The sequence below is a fragment of the Staurois parvus genome, unplaced genomic scaffold, assembly GCF_062004578.1.
Source record: "Staurois parvus isolate SC_StPar_1 unplaced genomic scaffold, SC_StPar_1.0 ptg000019l, whole genome shotgun sequence".
In the NCBI taxonomy this organism is placed as follows: domain Eukaryota; kingdom Metazoa; phylum Chordata; class Amphibia; order Anura; family Ranidae; genus Staurois; species Staurois parvus.
In genome coordinates this window covers 14,023,435-14,047,860 of record NW_028317815.1, presented here as the reverse complement: position 1 = coordinate 14,047,860, position 24,426 = coordinate 14,023,435, and the positions used below count along the sequence as shown (strand labels likewise).

The window sequence follows — 24,426 nt, the reverse complement described above, 5'->3', positions numbered from 1 at the left end:
ATCCCTGCTTTCACAGCTAGTGGTGGATCGTCTCCCGCCTCGCTAGCTGTCAAATTTAAAAAACGTGTCACACACACACTTGTACCATATAAAATTAGACCAAAAAAAGTATTATATGTGCCCAAACATGTATATATTTAGATGCAAATTAATCATAAGGCTAATACAGAACTATTATACAGTAAACTGATAGATAGAGATAAGGATAATCTGCATCAATTTAGAATCATGATGCAGGGTGACATCTAATGGTGACAATATGTACTGGTAACAAACTGTTGGCGCTATATAAATCCTGTATAATAATAATAACTAATAATTTGAAAAAAAAATCATTTTTTATAATTCTCTGTCTTGATAAAAGTTTTGAGGAGTTAAAAAAAACAAAGAAGCATTGTATATTTTGCATTTCTACTTTTTATTGCCTTTGCTGAAACAAGCATAGGAAAAAAAAAACAAAAAAAAAAAACAGCATTTCTCTTTTAAGGCTCTATGCACACTAGCATTTTTTAAAGCTCAAAACACGCTGGATAAAAATGCTGGTAATAGTGTTTTTTAGAAGCGTTTAGGAGCATTAGTGTTTTATTAGCGTTTTTACAGTACATGTAGGGGGAAAAAAAAAAAGCTATGAAAAAGCTGTTAGGAGCATTTTAGTAGCATTCAGGAACATTTAGCGTTTTTTTTTCTGCTGGAAAAAAGCTCCCAAAAACTCTACAAAAACAATTAATTTTCTTGTCTCGAATGGTGAAGCTTGAAAAACACTAAAAGTCTAAAATAGTGTGCACGGACACATAGGATAACACTATTTAGCTTCTAGGAGCTCAAAAGGCATGGAGCCTTATTGTTTGTTGAGCGTACCGTAAACATTAAAAAGTAAACCTATGAACAATAACATTTGTGACTCTATTTCAGTTCAGTGTCCAAAAAGCCTTGGAATGTACAAAATAAACATGCTAAAGCTGGCCATACAAGGGTTGAATTCCAAAAGTATTTTCTTTCGAAAATCTTTACGCGAAAATCGTCCTTTTCTGTGGCCCACTAATGGTGCGAAAATCGACCGAAAATTCTTAGAAACCATCGAATCTGAGTGATCAGGCATGTTGGAAATTTTTTAAAAAACTAATGAATTTCAAATCAAGGATGGGAGAATCCTGCGAGAAATATAAATGAAAAAGAAATAAGCCTGAGTTGTGACCTGGAAAGAAAAGAAAATACTTGGCCACGAAAATTCTTTTCTGTAGTAACATCAGGTGAAATTGAAGGCTTGAATTTCGAAATCAGTGGTGGCACACATTACAAAATCGGATTGCAAAACACGAAAAATCCGATTTTCTAAAGAAAATTCTTCAGAATTCGACCCATGTATGGCCTGCATAATTTACTTAGTGTTCAATCAATCTTTTTGTGATGGCAGATTACTTTAACAAAAAGTTTAAATCATATTAATTTTATTATTCACACAATACACACAAATACTTTAGGTTTTGACTAACTTTAACCATTTTATTTGGTGTCTAGAAATTAATTTAATTCTGTGAGAACGTTTTAAGCCTTTTTTGTGGAGAACACATATATGATCATTCTCTGTTGGCCAATGATAGCATCAGTGTATGCTTTGCAACCATTTCAAACAGTGTTTACTCCAACATGAGGTGGGACAGTCAATTGTAATAACAAGATGTTTGAATGAATATGGAACACTAAAATTAAGCTATAGTTTAATTTTATTGTAAAGTAAAACATTAAAATAACAAGTAATAAAACAAAACAATGTTAATGTTAACAGAACCATATTGAACATTTACATTGCCTGCTTTAAAGCTTCAGCCATGTAATTAAAAAAAAAAAAAGGTAACTGCCCCCAAAACACACATGCACACATTTCAATTAGTCTACAGCATTTTTTGTAAAGACACTTTCAAGCACATAGTAATATTTACTTTTAACTGTGATCTTCTGATGGAATGTGGACAAGCTCTTCAAACATTACTTATGTTCCATCCTGACGACATGGACACTGTTCTTGAACTGATTACGGTGCACACATGACTACCTTGACAAAAAAGGGACATTGGCAAGCATTCAATGGATCAGTCATTGCAACAGGAACCACCAGGGTTAAAAAATCCCAGGACTGCAAGTATTACCATGAGTGGCCAGGGCATGGGAAATAGGGTGGCAGGGGCATTATGGGGTTTTTCCACATGGCTGGAGTTCAGCTTCAAATAATGCAGCACTGCTTAAAGAACATAATCATCTCTTGTTTAAATACAAGACCTCAAGCAGTAACATAAAACAACATAGAATAAGTTAGGTCACTGACAGGTTTAATAAGACTCTAGTCAGTTTAAGAATACTAAAGGCTGCCTACAGACATGAAGTGCAGGCACCCACAGGTGAATGCGCATACCTGTAGCAGCTTTTGGTATTCTCTGCCTCACCTGATTGCTGTGTTTGAGAGCTTTGTTAAGTTACTCATTTCTTCCAACACATTCCTTTCTGCATAGTTATATGCGAATATGAAAATGGGTAGGTTTGGTAGCAAGCTTCAATGCCGACTTTTGAGTGCCAGACCTCAGTTTGCTCAAGGTGCAATTACAGCTGCTGTAGAAATGAATAAAAGAACTGTCTGGGTCGGGCAGTGGGGACCAGGTTTGCACTACAGTATATCTGAAGTCTATGTCCCAGCATAATGGAGGGGAACCCATATATACCCCCAGGGTTTTTACTTGTGCTTTACAGGTTCAGTGGTAGTGTCAGGTTAAGTTTTATGGTTAGATTAAGTGTTGGAAAGTTATTTTTAGAGTTTGTGTAAGAGGGACATTACATGCTATTGACAGTTCAATTGAAGTATAACTATAAAAGGTAGAGAGTAGAGAGGGATCAGAACACCTGACGGGTGTATATTGCTGTAAGTGCCCCCATTAGGGAGATTCACCCTCATGATTTGTCTTTTTGCCATGATCACTGAGAGTGAACGTAAAAGTAAAAATTCCAAATTTTGGGTTGTCCCCAGAACAGTAATAGAGGAAAAAATATTTCAATGGATACATTAGTTCTGATGACCCTGGTGAAAACAAGAGATTCCCTCACTTCACTTTGGAGGGATTTCCTCTCACTTCCTGTTTTGGCTATGGATCTGGAAGCGAAGGGAAATCTCCCCAATGGGACACGGATGGCAAAACAAAACCTAACAGGGATTATAACCTTCCCTTACGCCATCCAAAATGAAAAAAAAAGTTATACTATTAGTTATTATGTTAGTTCTACTTTAATATCAGGGTTGCAGTGCACAGTTTTTTTCCATTTTTAGTTGCACAAAACCCTGTGCTGAACACTTACAGCACCAGCATGATAAACCAACTTAGTATTTCTTCAATACTAGATAAAAAATACACTAAACAAAAACTATCTACTTAAAAATACACCACTCAAAAAGGAATTGTTAAACTGTTATTCTGTTAAACTAGAAACTGTTATTCTTGACTCCTAGAGCAATTGAGAGAACACACCAGTGTTAACCTGTGAATGCACTAACCCTTCTAGGACAAATTTTAAATAAAAAGAAAGATCCTTATAACAATAGATTAACCAGTTTCAAAATAGCTAACCAAGCATACGATTCTATAATGACAGTATATATTTGTAGTATTAGTTGTTGTGTACAGCCCTGGAATTGTTTTCATTTTGTTTGTAGGTTTCACTGACCACATACTCAGTATTAACTGCATCAAGATGTGGTCTACATTGCCTCCTAGTGGCATCTGCAGAATTATTTGTCATTCCTTTTGCTTCAGTATAGAAATTAGGAAAACAATTAGAACATTTGCATTCTTTTACAACAAAGAACTGAATGGGTTGATCACATTTTCCAGCATTATATACATCACTGTTGACATGATGACATTCATCCGTGATAAAATGGACCTTTTTCGGAAAACATATTTGCTTGGAATTCTTTTGCGAACACAACAGCATCTTTGTCATTTGTACCAATGCCATGTAAATATTGTTTTATGCCAGAAATGACTTCTGATTTGTATTTAATTTTAAGATCAGCTAGATATCCTTTCCTGCTCCCACTGTCAGTGGTGATGTCTTCCTTTTCTGTGTGGTTTAATTTCTCTAACATATATGATCAAATATTATATATATCCTTTAACTGATTTATAATGGTACAGATATATAAACCTATAGTACAATATGCACAAAAGGCAACAAAATAGCATATTACTGCTACTCAATATTTTGCACAACCAAACAAATAAATACATTACCAACACCACCCCCCCTCCCTTCAATGCTAAAGCTTATTTATTTTTAATAAAGTCAATTTAAAGTTCAGTTCACATACTGTAATGCTGACATTTCAGTCCTTGGTAGATGCCAACAAGCATAATCAATCATTCATTGATTTATTTAGTTTAACATTCACTCACTCCCTCTATCTCGCACTAAGTGCATGTTTTTAGGCTGCAGTATTTTTATTTCAAAGTGCTGAAAACTCACATTTATTATTTCTTTGTGTGACATTATATTGTTAGAATCTTAATTTTAAAAATACTAAAGGCTTACATTTTTTTTCTAAAAATAACAAACATGCTGTGTGTAGTGGTTTTGCACAGAGCAGCCCGGATCCAACTCTTCTCGGGTCCCCTGCAGGCTCTCCTGGCCCCTCACTCCTGTAGGGTGCCCCCACAGCAAGCAGCTTGCTATGGGGGCACCTGCTGTTCTGCATGTCCATTCACACACAGCGCCAGGGCTTGGCCCTGCCCCCTCTTGCTTCTCATTGGCTTACTGGCTGTGATTGACAGCAAAGGGAGCCAATGGCTCCCGCTGCTGTCTCAGCCAATGAGGAGAGAGAGTCCCGGGATAGCCGAGACTCCAGGGCATATTGTTGGATCGAGAGGGGGCTTAGGAGAGTATAGGGGGGGGGCTGCTGCACAGAGAAGATGTTTTACCTTCAAGCATAGAATACATGAAGGTAAAAACCCTTAAGCCTTTACAACCACTTTAACCTCCCTAGCGATTATGTCCATATTTCTGTGCTCAAAGCGTTACATTTTTTTGCATGGAAATATGTATTTTTTTTATTGTAGGCCTGTAATTTTTAGGAATAACTCACTGAAATCTGTCTGAACAAGAGTCTATTAAACATCCTGGGTATGATAAAATTTGAAACACGAAATCATAAAATATAATTTAATAAATAATCATAAAAAATAATAATACATTTAATTCAATAATATAATCAAACCAAAAACACTGAAATTTTAAATATAGCGCCAAGTTCACACATCACTGAGCAAAGTCGCAAAATCGTTTTCAGTGTCTGATGACGAATTTCTCCACGAATCATTATCACTCAATTCTGCAAGTGGTTCTGATTTACTATCGCTGTTCTCTATCTGGTCTAAATCTGCTTTTGACCTAAAGGGACGCTTTTTGGATGCCATGGACGTTTCTCAGTTTCCAGGCATAAAGAACAGTAAAAATGCAGGCAGGGCACAGGACAAAGCACTAGGGACAAAATGTATGTGAAATGGTTTGATACAGTAATGTTTTACTATGTGATTTTAGTGAATGTCACTTTTTGTCTTTTTCAAATTTCCCGCCGGTTCCGTCCCCCGTACGTCCCAACGCTCACAGGGTACGGAACCCAGATGACAGATGCCGGCATCCGCCGGATTACATTGCCGGGGACACTGCAGGAGGGACATCGCGGGAGCGCAGGACAAGGTAAATAAAGAACAGATGCCGGAGCAGCGCCGCATGGTATTCCTGAGTGTAGCTCAAGGTTACCGCTTTTGGTACTGAAACTTTACCCCGAGCTACACTCGGGAATACCGTCAGGGAGGCTACAAGGAAAAATAAACACATTTGCAGGTTAGTTATCAGCAGGGACTTTCTTCACGCTGAGACAGCAGCTGATCAGGTGGTAAAAGGCCACCGTGATTGGCCTGTTAACTAATCATGTGATCAGCTGTGTCTGTAGAACACAGCGATCAATGACAGTGTCGGGTGGGGTGCGTTCTGGGAGGAAGTCATATGACGCCCTCCCAGAACTGGAGAACTGCGCTGTAGCCATCATTCAGCTATACCGCGGCCACTTGCCTACCAAGCACTTATACCCCCTTCCTGCCCAGGCCAATTTTCAGCTTTTAGTGCTGTCGCACTTGTACAATTGCACGGTCATGCTAAACTGCACCCATATGAAATTTTTATCATTTTTTTCACACAAATAAAGCTTTCTTTTAGTGGTATTTAATTGCCGCTGGGTGTTTTATTGTTTGCGCTATAAACAAAAAAAGAGGAAAAAGTTTGAAAAAAAAGAAGTTTTTCTCCTTCACTGATGTGCGTTGATGAGGCTGCACTGATAGACAGCACTGATGGGCACTGATATGCAACAATGATGGGCACTGATAAGCGGCACTGATATGTAACAATGATGGGCACTAATGGGGGGCACTGATGGGCAGCACTGCTGGGCACTGGTGGATGGCACTGCTGGGCGGCACAGGTTGGTGGCACTGCTGGGCACTGATCATCAGTGACCTGATGATCAGTGCCAATCTGTCCTCTGGCAATTGCCGGTTATCGGCAGAACTTTCCTCACGCTGTGAGAGCGTGAGGAAAGTGCAGCCGATAACCGGCAATTGCATTTACCGGTAATCTGCTGTGTCAAGGACACAGCGATCAAAGAGATCACCAGGGACGCGCGGGTGGGAGCGCTCTGGGAGGACATCATATGGCACCCTGCTAGAACTGGCCAGCCGCAGTTCAGCCGTTATTCAGCTATCTGCGGTCGGCAAGTAGTTAAGGACCCCATTCTTGGCTCACTTCTTCGTTCCCGGTGGTGCCCCTCCTAATCCACTATTAAAGTGAGGCTTGAAATCATCTCCTTCAAACCTCAAACACAGCAATTGTTTAATAAGGCCTTCTGTGCGCTCTTTTTCCTTCCCAGCAGCGCCCCTTCTAATCCACTGCAGGGGTGAGGCTTGAAATCACCTCAGTGTACAGTCATAGCCGGCCTCTTAAAAGGCCCAGTCTGCTGGGCTGGGTTTTTTCTTCGTTGCAGCAGCGCCTCTTCCAATCTGCAGCGGAGGTAAGGATTGAATGAAGCAATTTCAAGCCTTACCTCCAGTGCAGATTAGGAGGGGTGCCTCCGGAAAAGATTAGGAAAGACCTGCTTCTGGGCTCTCTTCTTTCTTCTCGCCAGCAGCTAGGGTTGCCACCTGTTCTTCAAGCAAAGCAGTGCATAGCAATTTTTTTTGGTAGTATACACTATAGGATTGTAAAAGACCTGGGACAGCTTTATGTGCCTCAAGAAGAGTAGTAATGTAATGTGTCATGCATAATGCACTGCAGTGAACAGTGGGTGTGGCTAAATTGTGTTAACAGAGGGAGGGGCTTAAAGGGGTATGGTAAACAAAACAATCATTCTTGTACCCATAAAATATTCTAAAATTAATAAAACACATTCCTGTAAAAATATGAACATAGCCTATCTGACACTGTCAGTAAAGCAGTGGACAGTGTCAGTAGGGCAGTGGACAATGTGTGGACAGTGTCAGTAGGGCAATGGATGGTGCATGGACAGTGTCAGCAGGGCAGTGAATAGTGTCAGTAGTTTTTTTTTTATTTATAACTTTTTTACATTTTAGGGTTTTTTTTCGGAATCTCATTAGGGGGCTTTGGTGAAATACCAGGGGTTTAAACAGACCCTTGATGTCTCATCTTTACAGAAATGACCCAGACCCTTTCTCTGCAGCCACAGCTGCACTGGACAGTGAATGAATGGGAAGTATTCTGTGCTGAGTAGCTTCCTATTCATTCACAAACTGAAGCATAGTAAACAGTTTTCTATGCCTCAGTTATGAATGCAAATAAAAGCAATCAGCAATGTGTACAGGCACTTACATCCCCAGGCTTGTTTCACTCATAAATGTAGATTTGAAGATGTGTACCAAAATTCTTGCATCAAGACCGACTTCCTTCATCCCCTAGTTAAGTCATCAAGAGCAGGTGGGTTTCATCCCTAATCGGAGAACCGAAGATAATACAATAAAAAAAATCTAATCTTTGTCTGCTTTACAAAAATGCATAAAATTCTGCTGTGTCTACTTTCGGTGGCCGCGGAAAAAGCTTTCGATTGCCTGAAGTGGTCTTTCCTGTCCTTCACATTGGTTTAGATAGGTATTCTTCATTATGCCTCTTTATGCTTATGCAAATTTAGGCTTTGTATCATCGCCCCCACCTCAAGAATCAGGGTCAATGGTCTGTTATACCCAAGTGAATATACATAATGGCACCTTCCAGGGGTGTCCCTTGCTCCTGTATCTTTATATCCTGCTATGGCACACCTGGCAGATGCTGTTCATAAAAATCCAGACATTCGGCGACTTCCCATTGGACCATCTCATCATAAAATGGGATTATACACAGATGACTTGCTGTTACAGTACTGTGCTAAATTAGTTGGGGCAAACAAAGTATTGCAACAAGACAAAATTGCAATGAGACAATTTCAGGTTCACAAAATGCATTTATGTACGGTCAGTAATTGATATGGCCTCCTTTAGCTTGAACTTCACTTACCGTTTTAGGCAGGGGTCCTCAAACTACAGCCCACGGGCCACATGCGGCCCGCCAAGGCCATTTATCCGGCCCACCGGCAGGGGCGTATTTTCCACGAGGAAGGGACACTAAGTACAGGGGTGGGCAGGGGGCTGCTGTACCTTACCAGGCTCCAGTCCCAGTCCCACAACGATCCAGTCAAGGAAGCGCTGATACTTCATTCACTCCGGCCACTCCCTCACTCCTGCCGCTCGGCTCAGCCTCCTCACTGGTGATTGGGCGCCAGAACTGTAGCTCAGGAAAGGCACACAGGCGGCCAATCACCTGCCAGGAGGCAGAGCCAAGCGGCCCTGCGAACATCGAGCGAGGAAGAGGCTGGAGTGAAGAAGGACAGCTGACAGGTAAATGTGCCGTGCTGATGGTGCTGCTGCAACCAGGTATGCTGGCTGCAGCAGCACCATGCTGGAGCAGGGGTCAGAAAGTTAAGTGTCATTGGTGTCAGTGGGAGGAATAGTGCCCCATCATTGGTGTCACTGTTACTAATGATGGGGCATTATTCCTCCCACTGACACCAATGATGGGGCACTATTCCTCCCACTGGTACCAAGGACGGAGCACTATTCCTCCCACTGACACCAACGATAAGGTACTATTCCTTCCACCCACTGACACAAAAGATGAGGCACTATTCCACCCCCCCTGACACCAGCGATGGAACACTATTACTTCCCTCACTGACACCAATGAAGGGGCACTATTCCACCCCCCCTGACACCAGCGATGGAACACTATTCCTTCCCCCACTGACACCAATGAAGTGGTACTATTCCTCCTGCTGACACCAATGTTGGGACACTATCCCCCCCCCCCCCCGACAACAATGAGGGGGCACTATTACCCCCCACTGACACCAAAGATGGGACACTATTCCTCCCACTGACACCAAAGATGGGACACTATTCCTCCCCCCACTGACACCAACGATGGGGCACTATTCCTCCCACTGACACCAAAGATGGGGCACTATTCCTCCCACTGACAGCAATGATGGGGCACGTTTCTTCCCACTGACGCCAATGATGGGGCACGTTTCTTCCCACTGACAGCAACGATGGGGCACTATTCCCCCCCACACACACTGACACCAACGATGGGGCACTTTCCTCCCCCCACTGACACCAACAATGGGGCACTACTCCTCCCCCCACTGACATTTAGGATGGGGCAATATTTCTCCCACTGACATCAATAATGGGGCACTATTCCTCCCCCCACTGACACCAATGATGGGGCACTATTCCTCCCCCCCCCCGACAACAATGAGGGGGCACTATTACCCCCCACTGACACCAAAGATGGGACACTATTCCTCCCACTGACACCAAAGATGGGACACTATTCCTCCCCCCACTGACACCAACGATGGGGCACTATTCCTCCCACTGACACCAAAGATGGGGCACTATTCCTCCCACTGACAGCAATGATGGGGCACGTTTCTTCCCACTGACGCCAATGATGGGGCACGTTTCTTCCCACTGACAGCAACGATGGGGCACTATTCCCCCCCACACACACTGACACCAACGATGGGGCACTTTCCTCCCCCCACTGACACCAACAATGGGGCACTTTCCTCCCCCCACTGACACCAACAATGGGGCACTACTCCTCCCCCCACTGACATTTAAGATGGGGCAATATTTCTCCCACTGACATCAATAATGGGGCACTATTCCTCCCCCCACTGACACCAATGATGGGGCACTATTCCTCCCCGCACTGACGCCAATGATGGGACACTATTCCTCCCACTGACGCCAATGATGGGACACTATTCCTCCCACTGACGCCAATGATGGGACACTATTCCTCCCACTGACACCAATGATGGGACACTATTCCTCCCACTGACACCAATGTTGGGACACTATCCCCTTCCCCCACTAACACCAATGATGGGGCACTATCCCCCCCCCCCCCACTGACACCAACAATGGGGCACTATTCCTCCCCCCACTGACACTAATGATGGGGCACTATTCCTCCCACTGACACCAATGATGGGGCACGTTTCTTCCCACTGACACCAATGATGGGCCACGATTCCTCCCACTGACACCAATGATGGGGCACTATTCCTCCCACTGACACCAATGATGGGGCACTATTCCTCCCACTGACACCAATGATGGGGCACTATTTCGCTCCATAAGACACATTTGGGGGGAAATGTCTGTGCGTCTTATGGAGCGGCTGGCCCAGTATTCCCGCCGCCGTTGTATGTCCGTAGTCTCTGGTCATCTCCTGTACTGTGTCCGCATTTGTTCATAGTTTATTTTTTTTTAATCTATAGTCCGGCCCTCCAACGGTCTGAGGGACAGTGAACTGGCCCCGTTTAAAAAGTTTGAGGACCCCTGCTCCAAGGCCCCATTTACACTTAAGCGTTTTGGAGCTTCGAGGTATAAATCACTCGAGGAGAAAAAAAAAATAATTATTCTCAATGGAGATGGTTCACTCCAAGTCACCTGAAGTCAAATGCCTGAAGCTCAAACAAGTTCTGGAGCTTTTTTTATCGCTCAGATCAAGCTGATTTGTGCGTTTGAGTGTTTTCATTTCCATAGAGATGAATGGAAACCTGTGATATGTGTGGTTTTGTGCATATTCGTGTGTTTTTCTGCTCAAATGAAACATTAAAAAAAAAGAAAAAAAAAAAAAAAGAGTAATATGAATAAATAAATGTAAAATAACTACATAAAAATAATCATAAATAAAATACCTTAATATGTAACAATAAATAAACAAATAATATTTAACCTCTAATTTTAACCCCCTAACCCTAACAAAAAGTATTATATAAATTATGAACAATAATAATAAAATTAATAATACTATAATAAACACCCAAACCGGAACAAAAACAAATTATAATTATTTTGGGATAGGGCATTATTTATGTAAATTTTCTTAAGGGTTAATTATTATATATTATTCATGATTATTTTTATTTGTGTATTTATTTTACATTTATGTATTCATTTATTAGTAATATTATTAACACCCTAACAAAATAAATGAATAAGAAAACAATACTAACCCCCAACCTCAACTCTAATCCCTTACCCTAACAAAAGAAAAGATAATCAATGAATAATAATAAAAAAATAAATAAAAGCTGATGGAAAAGCTACAAAACCTGCAACAGATATTTTTTTCTATTAGCTAATAGAAAAATGCCAAAAGGTGAAAAATACTGTATGAAAATGCACATAAACATGCAAAAATCATGCGACAAAACACGTGAAAAACACTTGAAGATGTTCAGGTGTGAATCCAGCCTTAGGCTTTGATGCCACTAATGTTCCACACAAATCCATGGTTCATGGTTCCTAAACCACACGTTTAATCATTTAAAATTTTGTTATACAATCCATCTTTCTTATGCGAGCATCCATCTTTCTTATGCAAGCCTTCACAAGGGTCCACAGGTTTTCTATTGGGTTTAGGTCTGGTGAATTTCCTGACCATTCCAAAACTTTCAATATTTATTGGGGAAAAAAAGACCTTAGTTAACCTGGAATTGTGGCAGGGAGCTAGGTCTTGCTAGAACACTCATCTCCATCAGGAAACTGCATCTTTAGTATCGGGGTCAGTTTTGCTGTCAGAACACCTACATAATTACTGTCCCTCATGCTGTCAATGGGGTGAAATGTTTCTGGTCTATAAGTAGCAAAGCACCCCCAAAACATGACTTTAGATGGGTGTATAGAGGCTTGCAGGATGTGGTCAGTTTCAAGAGGTTAAATATACAGAAATCCCCCTGCGCTCCACAGAACCTAGTGAGTTAGCTGCTATCACCTAATTCTCTATACCGCAAGATATGTAAAACAAAAATAATATAAGTGGTGAAGCGCTCAACTTAAATAATCAAAAACTAGTGCAATATCCCCATATATAAATATCACATCCCTAGTGGTATAATGATACCCAAATGATAACTCTTAAGCTATGCAGATATACAAATAATAATAATATAAATAATAATGAATGAAAAACTAGTGCAATATCTTCATATATACATAATATATCCCTGGTGATATAGTGATAAACAACTAATATCTCTTAGACTGTGCAAAAGTGATACTAAAATACAATTAATAATACCAATTTACATGAAATATTAATTACAATAAATTAAATAGTGATGCCACACTGTGCAAAATTATAGAAAAGTGTTCAAATAATGTCACTCCATGCTACAATAGTGCTCTTCGTGAAAATCTTGACGTGACTCCCCTCAATAGCAGAAATGCCCCCTCACCTTCCACATTCGACCCTTGCGGGTCACAGAGCTTTTTATATATATATCTCTGCCAGATATTAATCTCCTCCACTGCCTCCACCGACCTTGAGATCCTCCTCCAGGCAGTAAGTAACACTCCAATAACTCCCCTCATACAACGAATTCAAGCATCAGGGCAGGCCAGAGAGCTTCCTTCGTGTCCCAGGAGAGCTCTCCTGGGACACGTGTCCCAGGAGAGCTCTCCTGGGACACGAAGGAAGCTCTCTGGCCTGCCCTGATGCTGGAATTCGTTGTATGAGGGGAGTAATTGGAGTGTTACTTACTGCCTGGAGGAGGATCAAGGTCGGTGGAGGCAGTGGAGGAGATTAATATCTGGCAGAGATATATATATAAAAAGCTCTGTGACCCGCAAGGGTCGAATGTGGAAGGTGAGGGGGCATTTCTGCCATTGAGGGGAGTCACGTCAAGATTTTCACGAAGAGCACTATTGTAGCATGGAGTGACATTATTTGAACACTTTTCTATAATTTTGCACAGTGTGGCATCACTATTTAATTTATTGTAATTAATATTTCATGTAAATTGGTATTATTAATTGTATTTTAGTATCACTTTTGCACAGTCTAAGAGATATTAGTTGTTTATCACTATATCACCAGGGATATATTATGTATATATGAAGATATTGCACTAGTTTTTCATTCATTATTATTTATATTATTATTATTTGTATATCTGCATAGCTTAAGAGTTATCATTTGGGTATCATTATACCACTAGGGATGTGATATTTATATATGGGGATATTGCACTAGTTTTTGATTATTTAAGTTGAGCGCTTCACCACTTATATTATTTTAGTTTCAAGAGATTCTCCAAGTGCTGAATGAAGTTTGACCTGTATCCATGAACATAAAATTGAGTTTCCTCTGAGAATATTACTTTCTTCAACTGCTCCAAAGTTCAGTCCCTATGTTTCTTTGCCCATAACAACTGCTTCTTCTTTATAGTGGGTGTCAGGAGCTGCTTAACTGTGGGTCTAGCTCTACAACCACACTGGAGGAGCACAGTGGAAGTGTCTACATTAACTCCATGAGATGCAAGCTCCCTTTTGAAGTCCCCACTGGTCTTTGGTTTTATTATGTTAATTCTTCTGATTAGACTATCGCTCCTCGGTGTATTCTTCATTCTTCTACATCCTTTCCGAGAAGTGTCCACGGAATCCCGCCTGTTGATACAGCTTCACAACCCTTGAAATACTTTATTTCCCCACACCAACTGCATTTACTATGTCCCAAACCGTTAATTTGGTATTTTCTCTCAAAGCAATTATTCTTGAACGCCTTCAGGAAGTGATATCGCGATAGTGAATAGGTTCCTGTGTCCTGTACTGTACAATAGTCTTTTTGATTTTGCCAGCCTCTTAACGCCTGGCTGTGGAGAATCAGGTGCTACTAGGCAAAGACTAGTGATTCAGTGTATTAACAGTGGAAAGCATTGGTTGAGAAGCCATACCTTGTGACTCATAAAATGCAGTGATTGAAAAAATCATCTGCAGTTTTTGCTGCAGTATGTGCCTCCCCATCGCTTTACTCCACTTCATCCTTAGTGACTGGTGATTCCACACTGGAAGAACAGAAGTCACTGCTGGGCACATAGAAAACAATTGTTTTCTATGTGCCTCATCCTCACTACAACATGGGTGCAATGCAGCCAGGTGCAATAAAATGCAGACAAGCTGCATAATATTGCACCTTACTGGATAGTACTGCATGTCACCACACAGCAAGCACAAAGCACAGAGCTGCTGTGCAGTGACATAAATTGTGTGACTTTGTACACTTGAAAAAGTTCCTGAAAAAAGGGAGCTGTGAGATGCAATAAAACACATGTCACACTGTGCCCTGCTGCACGTCACCACAGCCCAAAATGGACAGCCACCTGCACACTAAACTGCTCCAGTTTAGTGCCTGGCCAAATGTGAATGAGCCCAAATTCATAAAAAGAGTCAGGGGTAATGGGTGGAGGCATCCTTACATAAGGAGTCATGGGTCCAAAAATTCTTTGATATCTGGGAATCTTTCATTAAAACCTACCCAAAAATAAATAGTACAATGTTTTCAATATACACAATGGTTTCAAACCTGACTGTTCAACAATGACCCTCCAATTGATATCCTACCCTCCAATTAAAATTAAAATATATTTTATGCTTTAGCAGCTAAAGCCTCTCCTCATTCCATCATCTGCTAATTTTTAGACCAACCACCGTTCATCTTTTTTTTTTCTCTTCTGTTTCTTAATGTTCATCCTTTGACCCAGGACTGATACCTGGTTCTTATACTATAATAACAAACTGTATGTTTTCAATTTTGTATTGTCCTACTGGCCAAATGTTGTGGTTGTTAATTGCACTCTCACTTCAAAAAATAAAATAATAAAAAAAAAAAAAACAGAGGGAGATAGGAAGTGTAGCATTTTTGGTCTCTGGGAAACTAGATCTTGGCACTCACCAGCTAGGTATATACAGACAAACAAATCACAAAAAGCTGCAAGAATATTTCAAATATAAGATGTACAGAAAAATAGCAGCTCTAATATTAGGTCTTTCAAAAATCCTTTTGTACAACCCGTACCATCACTGAACCATATTTCCAAAAGGAAACCTCATCCAGCACTAATTGTTCATGTAATAAAGTTAAGACAATTTATCAATGAAAAGCCAGTAATTGTAAACAACACACTGTAGAGGTAAAAGCCGTTAATTATAAGCAGTAGGCTGCAGGTTGCACATAATTGTATAGCTACAGTTGTGCTCACAAGTTTGCATACCCTGGCAGAAACCATGAAATCTTGGCATTGATATTGAAAATATGGCTGATCATGCCAAAAAACTGTCTTATTTAAAAGAGAAGTTTGGGGGCGGGGGGGTTCTGAAATCATACTTACCTAGGTGGATGCTGAATTGGTTGCATCTGTCTTCTGCTGGCTCCACTGATCGCTCAGTTCTCAGCACTCCATGAGCAGAGAGCTGATGACTGTCACTGCTCTTTTTTCTGCCCCCCACACAGCACTCACTGGAACTCTGAGCTGTGGAGGGGGAGGGAGCAGCTGGCTCAGGCTCTCAGAAGATCGCTGAGAGGCTGAGCCAGGTGCTGGTCCTGACATCTGGGTGGATCCCGACTTTAAAGGTGGTATCTTTACCCAGCTTGGACCAGCTGAGTGACGTCAGCTGTCCGCTGTCGTCTGAAAATGAGTCACAGGAGTGCAGAACAAACTGCACTCCTGTGATCCACAGGTGAAGTACAGCCAAATGAGCTTTGGCTGTACTTGTCCTTTAAGGATAATGATCATATGAAGCCATTTATTATCACATAGTTATTTGGTTCCTTTTAAATCATAATGTTAACAGAAATCATCCAAATGGCCCTGATCAAAAGTTTACACAACCTGGAATGTTTGGCCTTCACACACACACGATAAAATGGCAATTAAAAGTTTATTTTCCACATCTGCGGCTTTTTAACTGCTTCCCGACCTCCCTATAGCAGATATACTGCTACAGGGTGGCAAATCACGTATATATACAAACGTGATTTTGCATTTCCGGGTAGGGGTCGCACGCCCTACCCGCGCTGCCGTGGCTGTCAATCATCAGGTCCCAGCCAGTGAACTAAAACAGCTAAAAACTAAGCCAAACTAAAACAGCACACCTTTTAACTCTTTGATCGCTCCTCATGTTAACCCTTTCCTGCCCAGTCCCATAAGTACAGTGTCAGTGCTTTTTTTTTTTAGCACTGATCACTGTATTGGTGTCACTGCAGGTGTCAGTGACACCAAGTCAGCTCTCTCCAGTGTCAGAATGCCCACCGCAGTCCTGCTATAAGTCGCTGATCGCCGCCATTACTAGTAAATATGTATTTAAAATTCCAGTATCTATACCGCCATTTGTAAACGCTAAAACTTTAACGGAAACCATTTAATTTACCCATATTGTTATTTTTTAGCAAATAAGTGTAGCAGAATACATTTTGGCCTAAATTTTATTTTTTTAATTTTTTTACTGGAAATGTTTAATAGCAAAAAGTCAAAAATATAGTTTTTTTTCTCAAAATTGTCACTTTTTTTTTAGAGCGCAAAAAATAAAAACCGTACAATCAAATACCACCAAAAGAATGCTCAATTCATAAGAAAAAAAAAAGGACAGAAATTTAATTTGGGTGCAGCGCTGCATGACCACGCAATTGTCAGTTACAGTAGCACCGTAACGCAAAAAATGGCTTGGTCAGGAATGGGACTAAATCCTCAGGAGGGCAAGTGGTTAAATTGCAATTAGTGTGTATACACAGGCAATGAGTTTGTTAGCCCTCACGTGGGTGTACTGAGCAGACTAGATACTGAGCCAAGGGGAGCAGACAAGAACTGTCAAAAGACTTGCGTAACAAGGTAATGGAACTTTTATAGAGATAAAAAAGGATATAAAAAGATATCCAAAGCTTTGAATATGCCAGTGAGTACTGTTCAATCACTTATTGAGAAGTGGAAAATGTGGGGATTGCTTGATACCAAGCCAAGCTCAGGTTAACCAAGAAAGACTGCAGCCACAACTGCCAGAAGAATTGTTCTGGATACAAAGAAAAAAAAAAACAAAAAACTTACAGGTAAGCTCAGGAGAAATACAGGTTGCTTTGGAAAAAGACGGTGTGGTTGCTTTAAGGAGCACAATACAACGATACTTGAACGAAAATGAGCAGCATGGTTGAGTTGCCAAAACAATCCTTTACTGCACCAATGCCACAAAAAAGCCCGGTTACAATATGTCCAACAACACCTTGACATGCCTCAACACCTTGACATTCTTCACAGCTTCTGGTAATCTGGAGTGACCAGGCCCAAATAAAGCCTTATAGTCACAACCATAAATGCTATGTTTGGAGAGGGGTCATCAACGCATATAGCAACAAGAATACCATCCTGACTGTGAAGCATGGTGGTCACTGATGTTTTTTGGGTATGTGAGCTCTAAAGGCATGGGGAATCTTGAGAAAATTGATGGCAAGATGAATGCAGCATGTTATCAGAAAACACAGACAAATTGCATCCTTCTGCACAAAACCTGTACATGGGTGCATAGAGTCATTGTCGTGCTGAACTTTCCAGCATGACAATGACCCTAAGCACAATGCCAAGTTGCCCCTCCAGTGGTTACAGCAGAAAAGGGTGAAAGTTCTGGAGTAGCCATCACAATCTCCTGGCCTTAATATAATCGAGCCACTCTGGCAAGATCGCAAACGGGCGGTTCAAGCAAGACATTCAAAGACTTTGCAGGACTTTGAGGAATTTTGCCAAGATGAATGGGCACCCATACCACCTGCAAGAATTCAGGGCTTCATAGACAATTATTACACAAGACTACACAATGTAATTGATGCTAAAAGGCGGCAATACACAGTATTAAAAAACAAAGGGTATGCAGACTTTTGAACAGGAGTCATTTAATTTGTTTATTTGTTGCCATGTTATGTTTTAGGATTGTACCATTCTGTTATGACCTGCAGTTGAATATGACTCCCATAAGAAATAAAAGAAATATGTTTTGCCTGCTCACTCATGTTTTCTTTAACCACTTGCCCTTCAGAGGATTTACACCCCTTCCTGACTAGGCCATTTTTTGTTATATAGTGCTGCGTTACTTTAATTGCACAGTCAAGCAACGCAGCACCCAAATGAAATGTATGTCCTTTTTTCCCACAAATGGAGCTTTCTTTCAGTGGTATTTGACCACCTCTGCGGTTTTTATATTTTGTGCTATAAATAAAAAAAGACCGTCAATTTTGAAAAAAAAAACAAAACTATATTTTTGACTGTTTGATATAAAACATATCCAATAAAAAATATAAAATAAATCAAATTTCATTATAAATTTAAGCCCAAAATGTATTCTGCTACATGTCTTCGGTAAAAACAAAAGTCCCAATACATGTAAATTAATTGGTTTACATGAAAGTCATTGCGCCTACAAATGGCGGTATATATACTGGAATTTATTTTAAAAAATGTTATACTAGTAATGGCGGTTGATCAGCGACTTATAGCGGGACTGCGGCGGGCATTCTGACAGTGGGTGGGAACTAACTGCCACTGACATCCCAAAGACACTAATACAATGATTAGTGCTAATAAAAAGCACTGACACTGTACTAATGACACTGGGCAGGAAGGGGTTAACATCTGGGGCTAACAAACGGTTAACTGTGTGCTGTTTTACTGTGTGTGCTATATGTGTTTTACTAGGGAAACATGCTGTTTTGTATTGCAATACAAAGCAGCATGTTAGTGCTGACGGGAGAGATCTGTGTTGTTTACACACAGACTTCTCCCGTCACTGTTCCTCGGTGATCGGTAGGTGCTGGCAGGGAATCTCTGGCCGGGACCCAATGATCGACATCTGTAGCTGCCAATGTTGGAGCGGGTAGGGCAGCACGTGCCCCCTACCCGGAAATGCAAAATCATGTATACTGTATGTATGTGATTTTGCACAGCCCTGCTGCCCTGTAGCAGTAGTTCTGCTATAGGGCGGCGGGGAAGCAGTTAAAAATGGTACATACTGTGTCAATTCTCCAAGGTTATGCAAACTTATCAGCACAACTGTATACAGTCAGGTCCATAAATATTGGGACATCGACACAATTCTAACATTTTTGGCTCTATACACCACCACAATGGATTTGAAATGAAACAAACAAGATGTGCTTTAACTGCAGACTGTCAGCTTTAATTTGAGGGTATTTACATCCAAATCAGGTGAACGGTGTAGGAATTACAACAGTTTGCATATGTGCCTCCCACTTGTTAAGGGACCAAAAGTAATGGGACAACTGGCTTCTCAGCTTTTCCATGGCCAGGTGTGTGTTATTCCCTTATTATCCCAATTACAATGAGCAGATAAAAGGTCCAGAGTTCATTTCAAGTGTGCTATTTGCATTTGGAATCTGTTGCTGTCAACTCTCAAGATGAGATCCAAAGAGCTGTCACTATCAGTGAAGCAAGCAATCATTAGGCTGAAAAAACAAACAAACCCATCAGAGAGATAGCAAAAACATTAGGCGTGGCCAAAACAACTGTTTGGAACATTCTTAATAAGAAAGAACGCACCGGTGAGCTCAGCAACACCAAAAGACCCGGAAGACCACGGAAAACAACTGTGGTGGATAACCGAAGAATTATTTCCCTGGTGAAGAAAACACCCTTCACAACAGTTAGCCAGATCAAGAACACTCTCCAGGAGGTAGGTGTATGTGTGTCAAAGTCAACAATCAAGAGAAGACTTCACCAGAGTGAATACAGAGGGTTCACCACAAGATGGAAACCATTGGTGAGCCTAAAAAACAGGAAGGCCAGATTAGAGTTTGCCAAACGACATCTAAAAAAGCCTTCACAGTTCTGGAACAACATCCTATGGACAGATGAGACCAAGATCAACTTGTACCAGAGTGATGGGAAGAGAAGAGTATGGAGAAGGAAAGGAACTGCTCATGATCCTAAGCATACCAACTCATCAGTGAAGCATGGTGGTGGTAGTGTCATGGCGTGGGCATGTATGGCTGCCAGTGGAACTGGTTCTCTTGTATTTATTGATGATGTGACTGCTGACAAAAGCAGCAGGATGAATTCTGAAGTGTTTCGGGCAATATTATCTGCTCATATTCAGCCAAATGCTTCAGAACTCATTGGGCGCCGCTTCACAGTGCAGATGGACAATGACCCAAAGCATACTGCAAAAGCAACCAGAGTTTTTTAAGGGAAAGAAGTGGAATGTTATGCAATGGCCAAGTCAATCACCTGACCTGAATCCTATTGAGCATGCATTTCACTTGCTGAAGACAAAACTGAAGGGAAAATGCCCCAAGAACAAGCAGGAACTGAAGACAGTTGCAGTAGAGGTCTGGCAGAGCATCGCCAGGGGTGAAACCCAGCGTCTGGTGATGTCTATGCATTCCAGACTTCAGGCTGTAATTGACTGCAAAGGATTTGCAACCAAGTATTAAAAAGTGAAAGTTTGATTTATGTTTATTATTCTGTCCCATTACTTTTGGTCCCTTAACAAGTGGGAGGCACATATGCAAACTGTTGTAATTCCTACACCGTTCACCCGATTTGGATGTAAATACCCTCAAAAAAGCTGACAGTCTACAGTTAAAGCACATCTTGTTAGTTTCATTTCAAATCCATTGTGGTGGTGTATAGAGCCAAAAATGTTAGAATTGTGTCGATGTCCCAATATTTATGGACCTGACTGTATATCAGCACGATTTTAATTGATTAAAACAAAACATATATTACTATGTAAAATAATACTGTAAGTAAGTGTAAAGTGATATAGAAGCACTGGATTGCTGGAATACTGCTTGTATTTTGACAAAGTACAGCTATATCACTAGACACCTACAGTGTGTTCTTCAAGTACAGTGGCTAAATGATTAGCACTTCCGCCTGGCAGTACTAGGGTCGCTGGTTCGAACCCCAACCGCGGCACCACCTGCCTGGAGTTTGCGTGTTCTCCCTGTGACTGCGTGGGTTTCCTCCGGGTACTCCAGTTTCCTCCGGTTTCCTCCCACACTCCAAAGACATGCTGGTAGGTTAATTGGCTCCTGTCTAAATTGGCCCTAGTATGTACAGTATATGTATGAATGTGAGTTAGGGAACTTTAGATTGTACGCTCCTTGAGGGTTAGGGACTGATGTGAATGTACAATATATGTATGTAAAGCGCTTCGTAAATTGACGGCGCTATATAAGTACCTGAAATAAAATAAATACATTACCCGCTTTTTATTGGACATATTGTTCATATCTAGCAATTAAAAAGTTATCATTATATGGTTTCTCTTTTTGGTAATATAGATCACTGCTGGTATAGAGTGAACACATTTTTTATTTCTATTGAGATACATAACATTAGACCTGCTATATTGTTGTCCATGTCACTCTTTTGGATATAAGTATATATCTCAATGACGAATGCAGAGAGCACTCAAACCATGTCAAACCAAAGGAGAGAAGCCGGTCATCATAACGTTTCAGGGACTTCCCCCTTCTTCAGATCATGTGATTAGGAACCGACAATCAAACTATATATAGGAGGGACCGGGGGAGTGTGTCATTCTTAATAGACACCCGCATATATTAAACCCTCTATAGCAAGACACCTCTAAAACTAAATCCAAAATGTATTTAAAAAAAAAAATTAAAAAAAAAAACTATTCCAAACTGGTAGGTGGCAATTCTTACCTACATTATGCCAGCTGCCACCACCCTACTTGGAAGAAAAACATTCCTAAGGGCCAATTTCGTACTTTGGAAAAATTGCTCTCACATCCAGGATTATTTCTCACAAAGTGGGGTTTTGATCGATAGATTCAAGGAAAAGGGATATCCAGAGGATCTGACTAGGTCCGCTTATGAATCTTATTTAGGTAATTCCTTTCCTAATTGCTCCCCTAGGCTTCCAGTTTGCCCTCATCAGCCTTTGTTCGGGCAGTCTCTAGCCAGGTGTATGACATAACCGGATGTGGGACACGTGACTTCCGGTGGCTGCCAACTGCACACCCTTCCCACGGTCCTGAGGCTCCTGGGCTGATCAACCTACTGATGGATCCAGGATTATGTGTTATCCTCCAGCTTTTGGGAATATGTGTTTCTCCTCTCCACTGGCTTGCTGATGTATCAATCTGGGCACTCCCACATGCCATGCTTTTTAACTCAACATTAAAGTGAATTTCGATTTTAACGATTCCCGGGCTTGTGACTATTGACTTCCACAGGGTTGGGAGTCCTCCCTTATTTGTTATTTTGTGCTCATGTCTCATTGCTGGTCAGATTAGTTGTTGGACCTGCCCATACTGTGGTTATCTACTTATCCCCTTGAAACCTCATTGCACTTGGTATTTGCACCTTTTCTTAGTTTCAACAAAATAGTCCTCCAAGTAGCAATGTAATACTACACAGCTAATTCACGTAGGATGGCTCAGCAATATGGGGAACTAGTACACAGGGCAACTGAATGGTACGGCAGGGGGAATGTACCCAGCCCACAGGGAAAGGATTCGGACAGACCAGAGTATAGCATAGCAGGGGGTAAGTCCAGCACCCAGGGCAGGGATTCGAGTGGACAAAGGAAGGACATAGCAAAGGTTAACCCAGCATGCAGAGGGATCCTGGCAAACAAGGGGTTAGGTCCAGCACAAGGCAGAGATCTGGGCTGACAAGGTAGGGTACATCAAGGGTACAGGCCAGCATGCAGGGTTGCAATCTGATACAGCAGGAACTTAGTTCAGTCACAAGGCAACCATCCGGGCACAGTGAGAGGCAGGCCACAATCCAGTACAGAAATGTACAAGGGCACAGGGCACCCATTCAGGACTACCCAGCCAACAGTGGCCTCAGCAGAGGAAATCCAGTCAGAGTGGCAAGGAAAAGGAGGTCCAGAGGGCAGACGTCCTTCACAAACCCATCATGGGTCCTTGGAGGGCTGTGCGTCTTGGTCTCCACTTCAGGGCCAGACAGGTAGCAGTTAAAGAGAAAGCGGAGGATAAAGTGAAGTCACAGTGTCCAGAACGCAACACAGAACTAAGTTTCAGCAGTGTAGAAAACAAACCCAGTTCATACTGAACAATATTTCTGACCAATTCTAGGCATCTTCTACCTCCTTCTAGTGAGACTTCCAGCCATGAGCTCCTCTGTCCATCACTGAAGTAAGCTCTTAACAGTCCGACACTTTCTGCCAGCATAGGGATATTATATTGTACTTTGAATTCAGCCAAGACTTAAGCATCCAACTCCTGGGTGTCAGTCTGTGGTCCCTGCAGAGATCAGCCTCATCTCCTATCCCTTGTGGGGCACAGGAACTCATAGATCAATTAAACAGACAAGCTGACTGCTTTTCACACTGTTAAAAAAAAAAACCCCACAAACCAGGTTTGTATGTTTTGTTGAAATTATTGTGCTGGGTATAGGCAGCATTGATTGCTGTGTTAAGCATTTTATTCAGGGGTAAAGAGCACACACATAACATCAAAAAGAGGGGTTAATGTCACATGAATATGAATTGTACCTGCCAATCCAAAGACCAAAAAAAAGACCAAAATAAATCTCCAACAACAGCCCAGAGACGGAAAAAAATCCACAGCTCCAAAGAAAAAAGCACTTTACAACACACATTAGTTTACTCAAAATCAAGGATTAGTCTGAATACTGTAAAGGTAAAAAAAACTTGCAAGGTAAAAAAAGCTGAAAGCGAAGTGAATTCATTGAGTGATAAATAGGATGAGTAATACCTTAAAGCACTTTTCTTATTTTAGAACAGATGTGAGTGAACACATCACTGAAATGTTGTTTGATTTTAGTCCTATCAGGTTGTGAGTGAATCTCCTTTGAAAATGGGCAAAAACTACTGTGATAAAGTTAATGTGCAAATTTGGATTTGGGTAAAAATGTGTGAATCTTGGGTGAGAGCTCCAGTAGTGAAAGCTAATGTAAAGTAAAAAT

The 24,426-nt window shown here is 41.2% G+C and overlaps 1 protein-coding gene across 1 annotated transcript in view; it reads right to left on the bottom strand.

Moving 5' to 3' along the window:
* Positions 1–3,651: 3,651 nt before the first annotated feature.
* The window catches only part of REDIC1 (regulator of DNA class I crossover intermediates 1), a 59,127-nt gene continuing 38,352 nt past the window's right edge, over positions 3,652–24,426 (bottom strand). The window contains exons 5-8 of the mRNA XM_089686663.1: positions 15,394–15,396; positions 10,948–10,957; positions 3,969–4,125; positions 3,652–3,889 (exon numbers count right to left, since the gene is read on the bottom strand). Coding sequence (XP_089542789.1) covers positions 3,652–3,889; positions 3,969–4,125; positions 10,948–10,957; positions 15,394–15,396 — 408 coding nt within the window. The remainder of the gene's footprint in view (positions 3,890–3,968; positions 4,126–10,947; positions 10,958–15,393; positions 15,397–24,426) is intronic.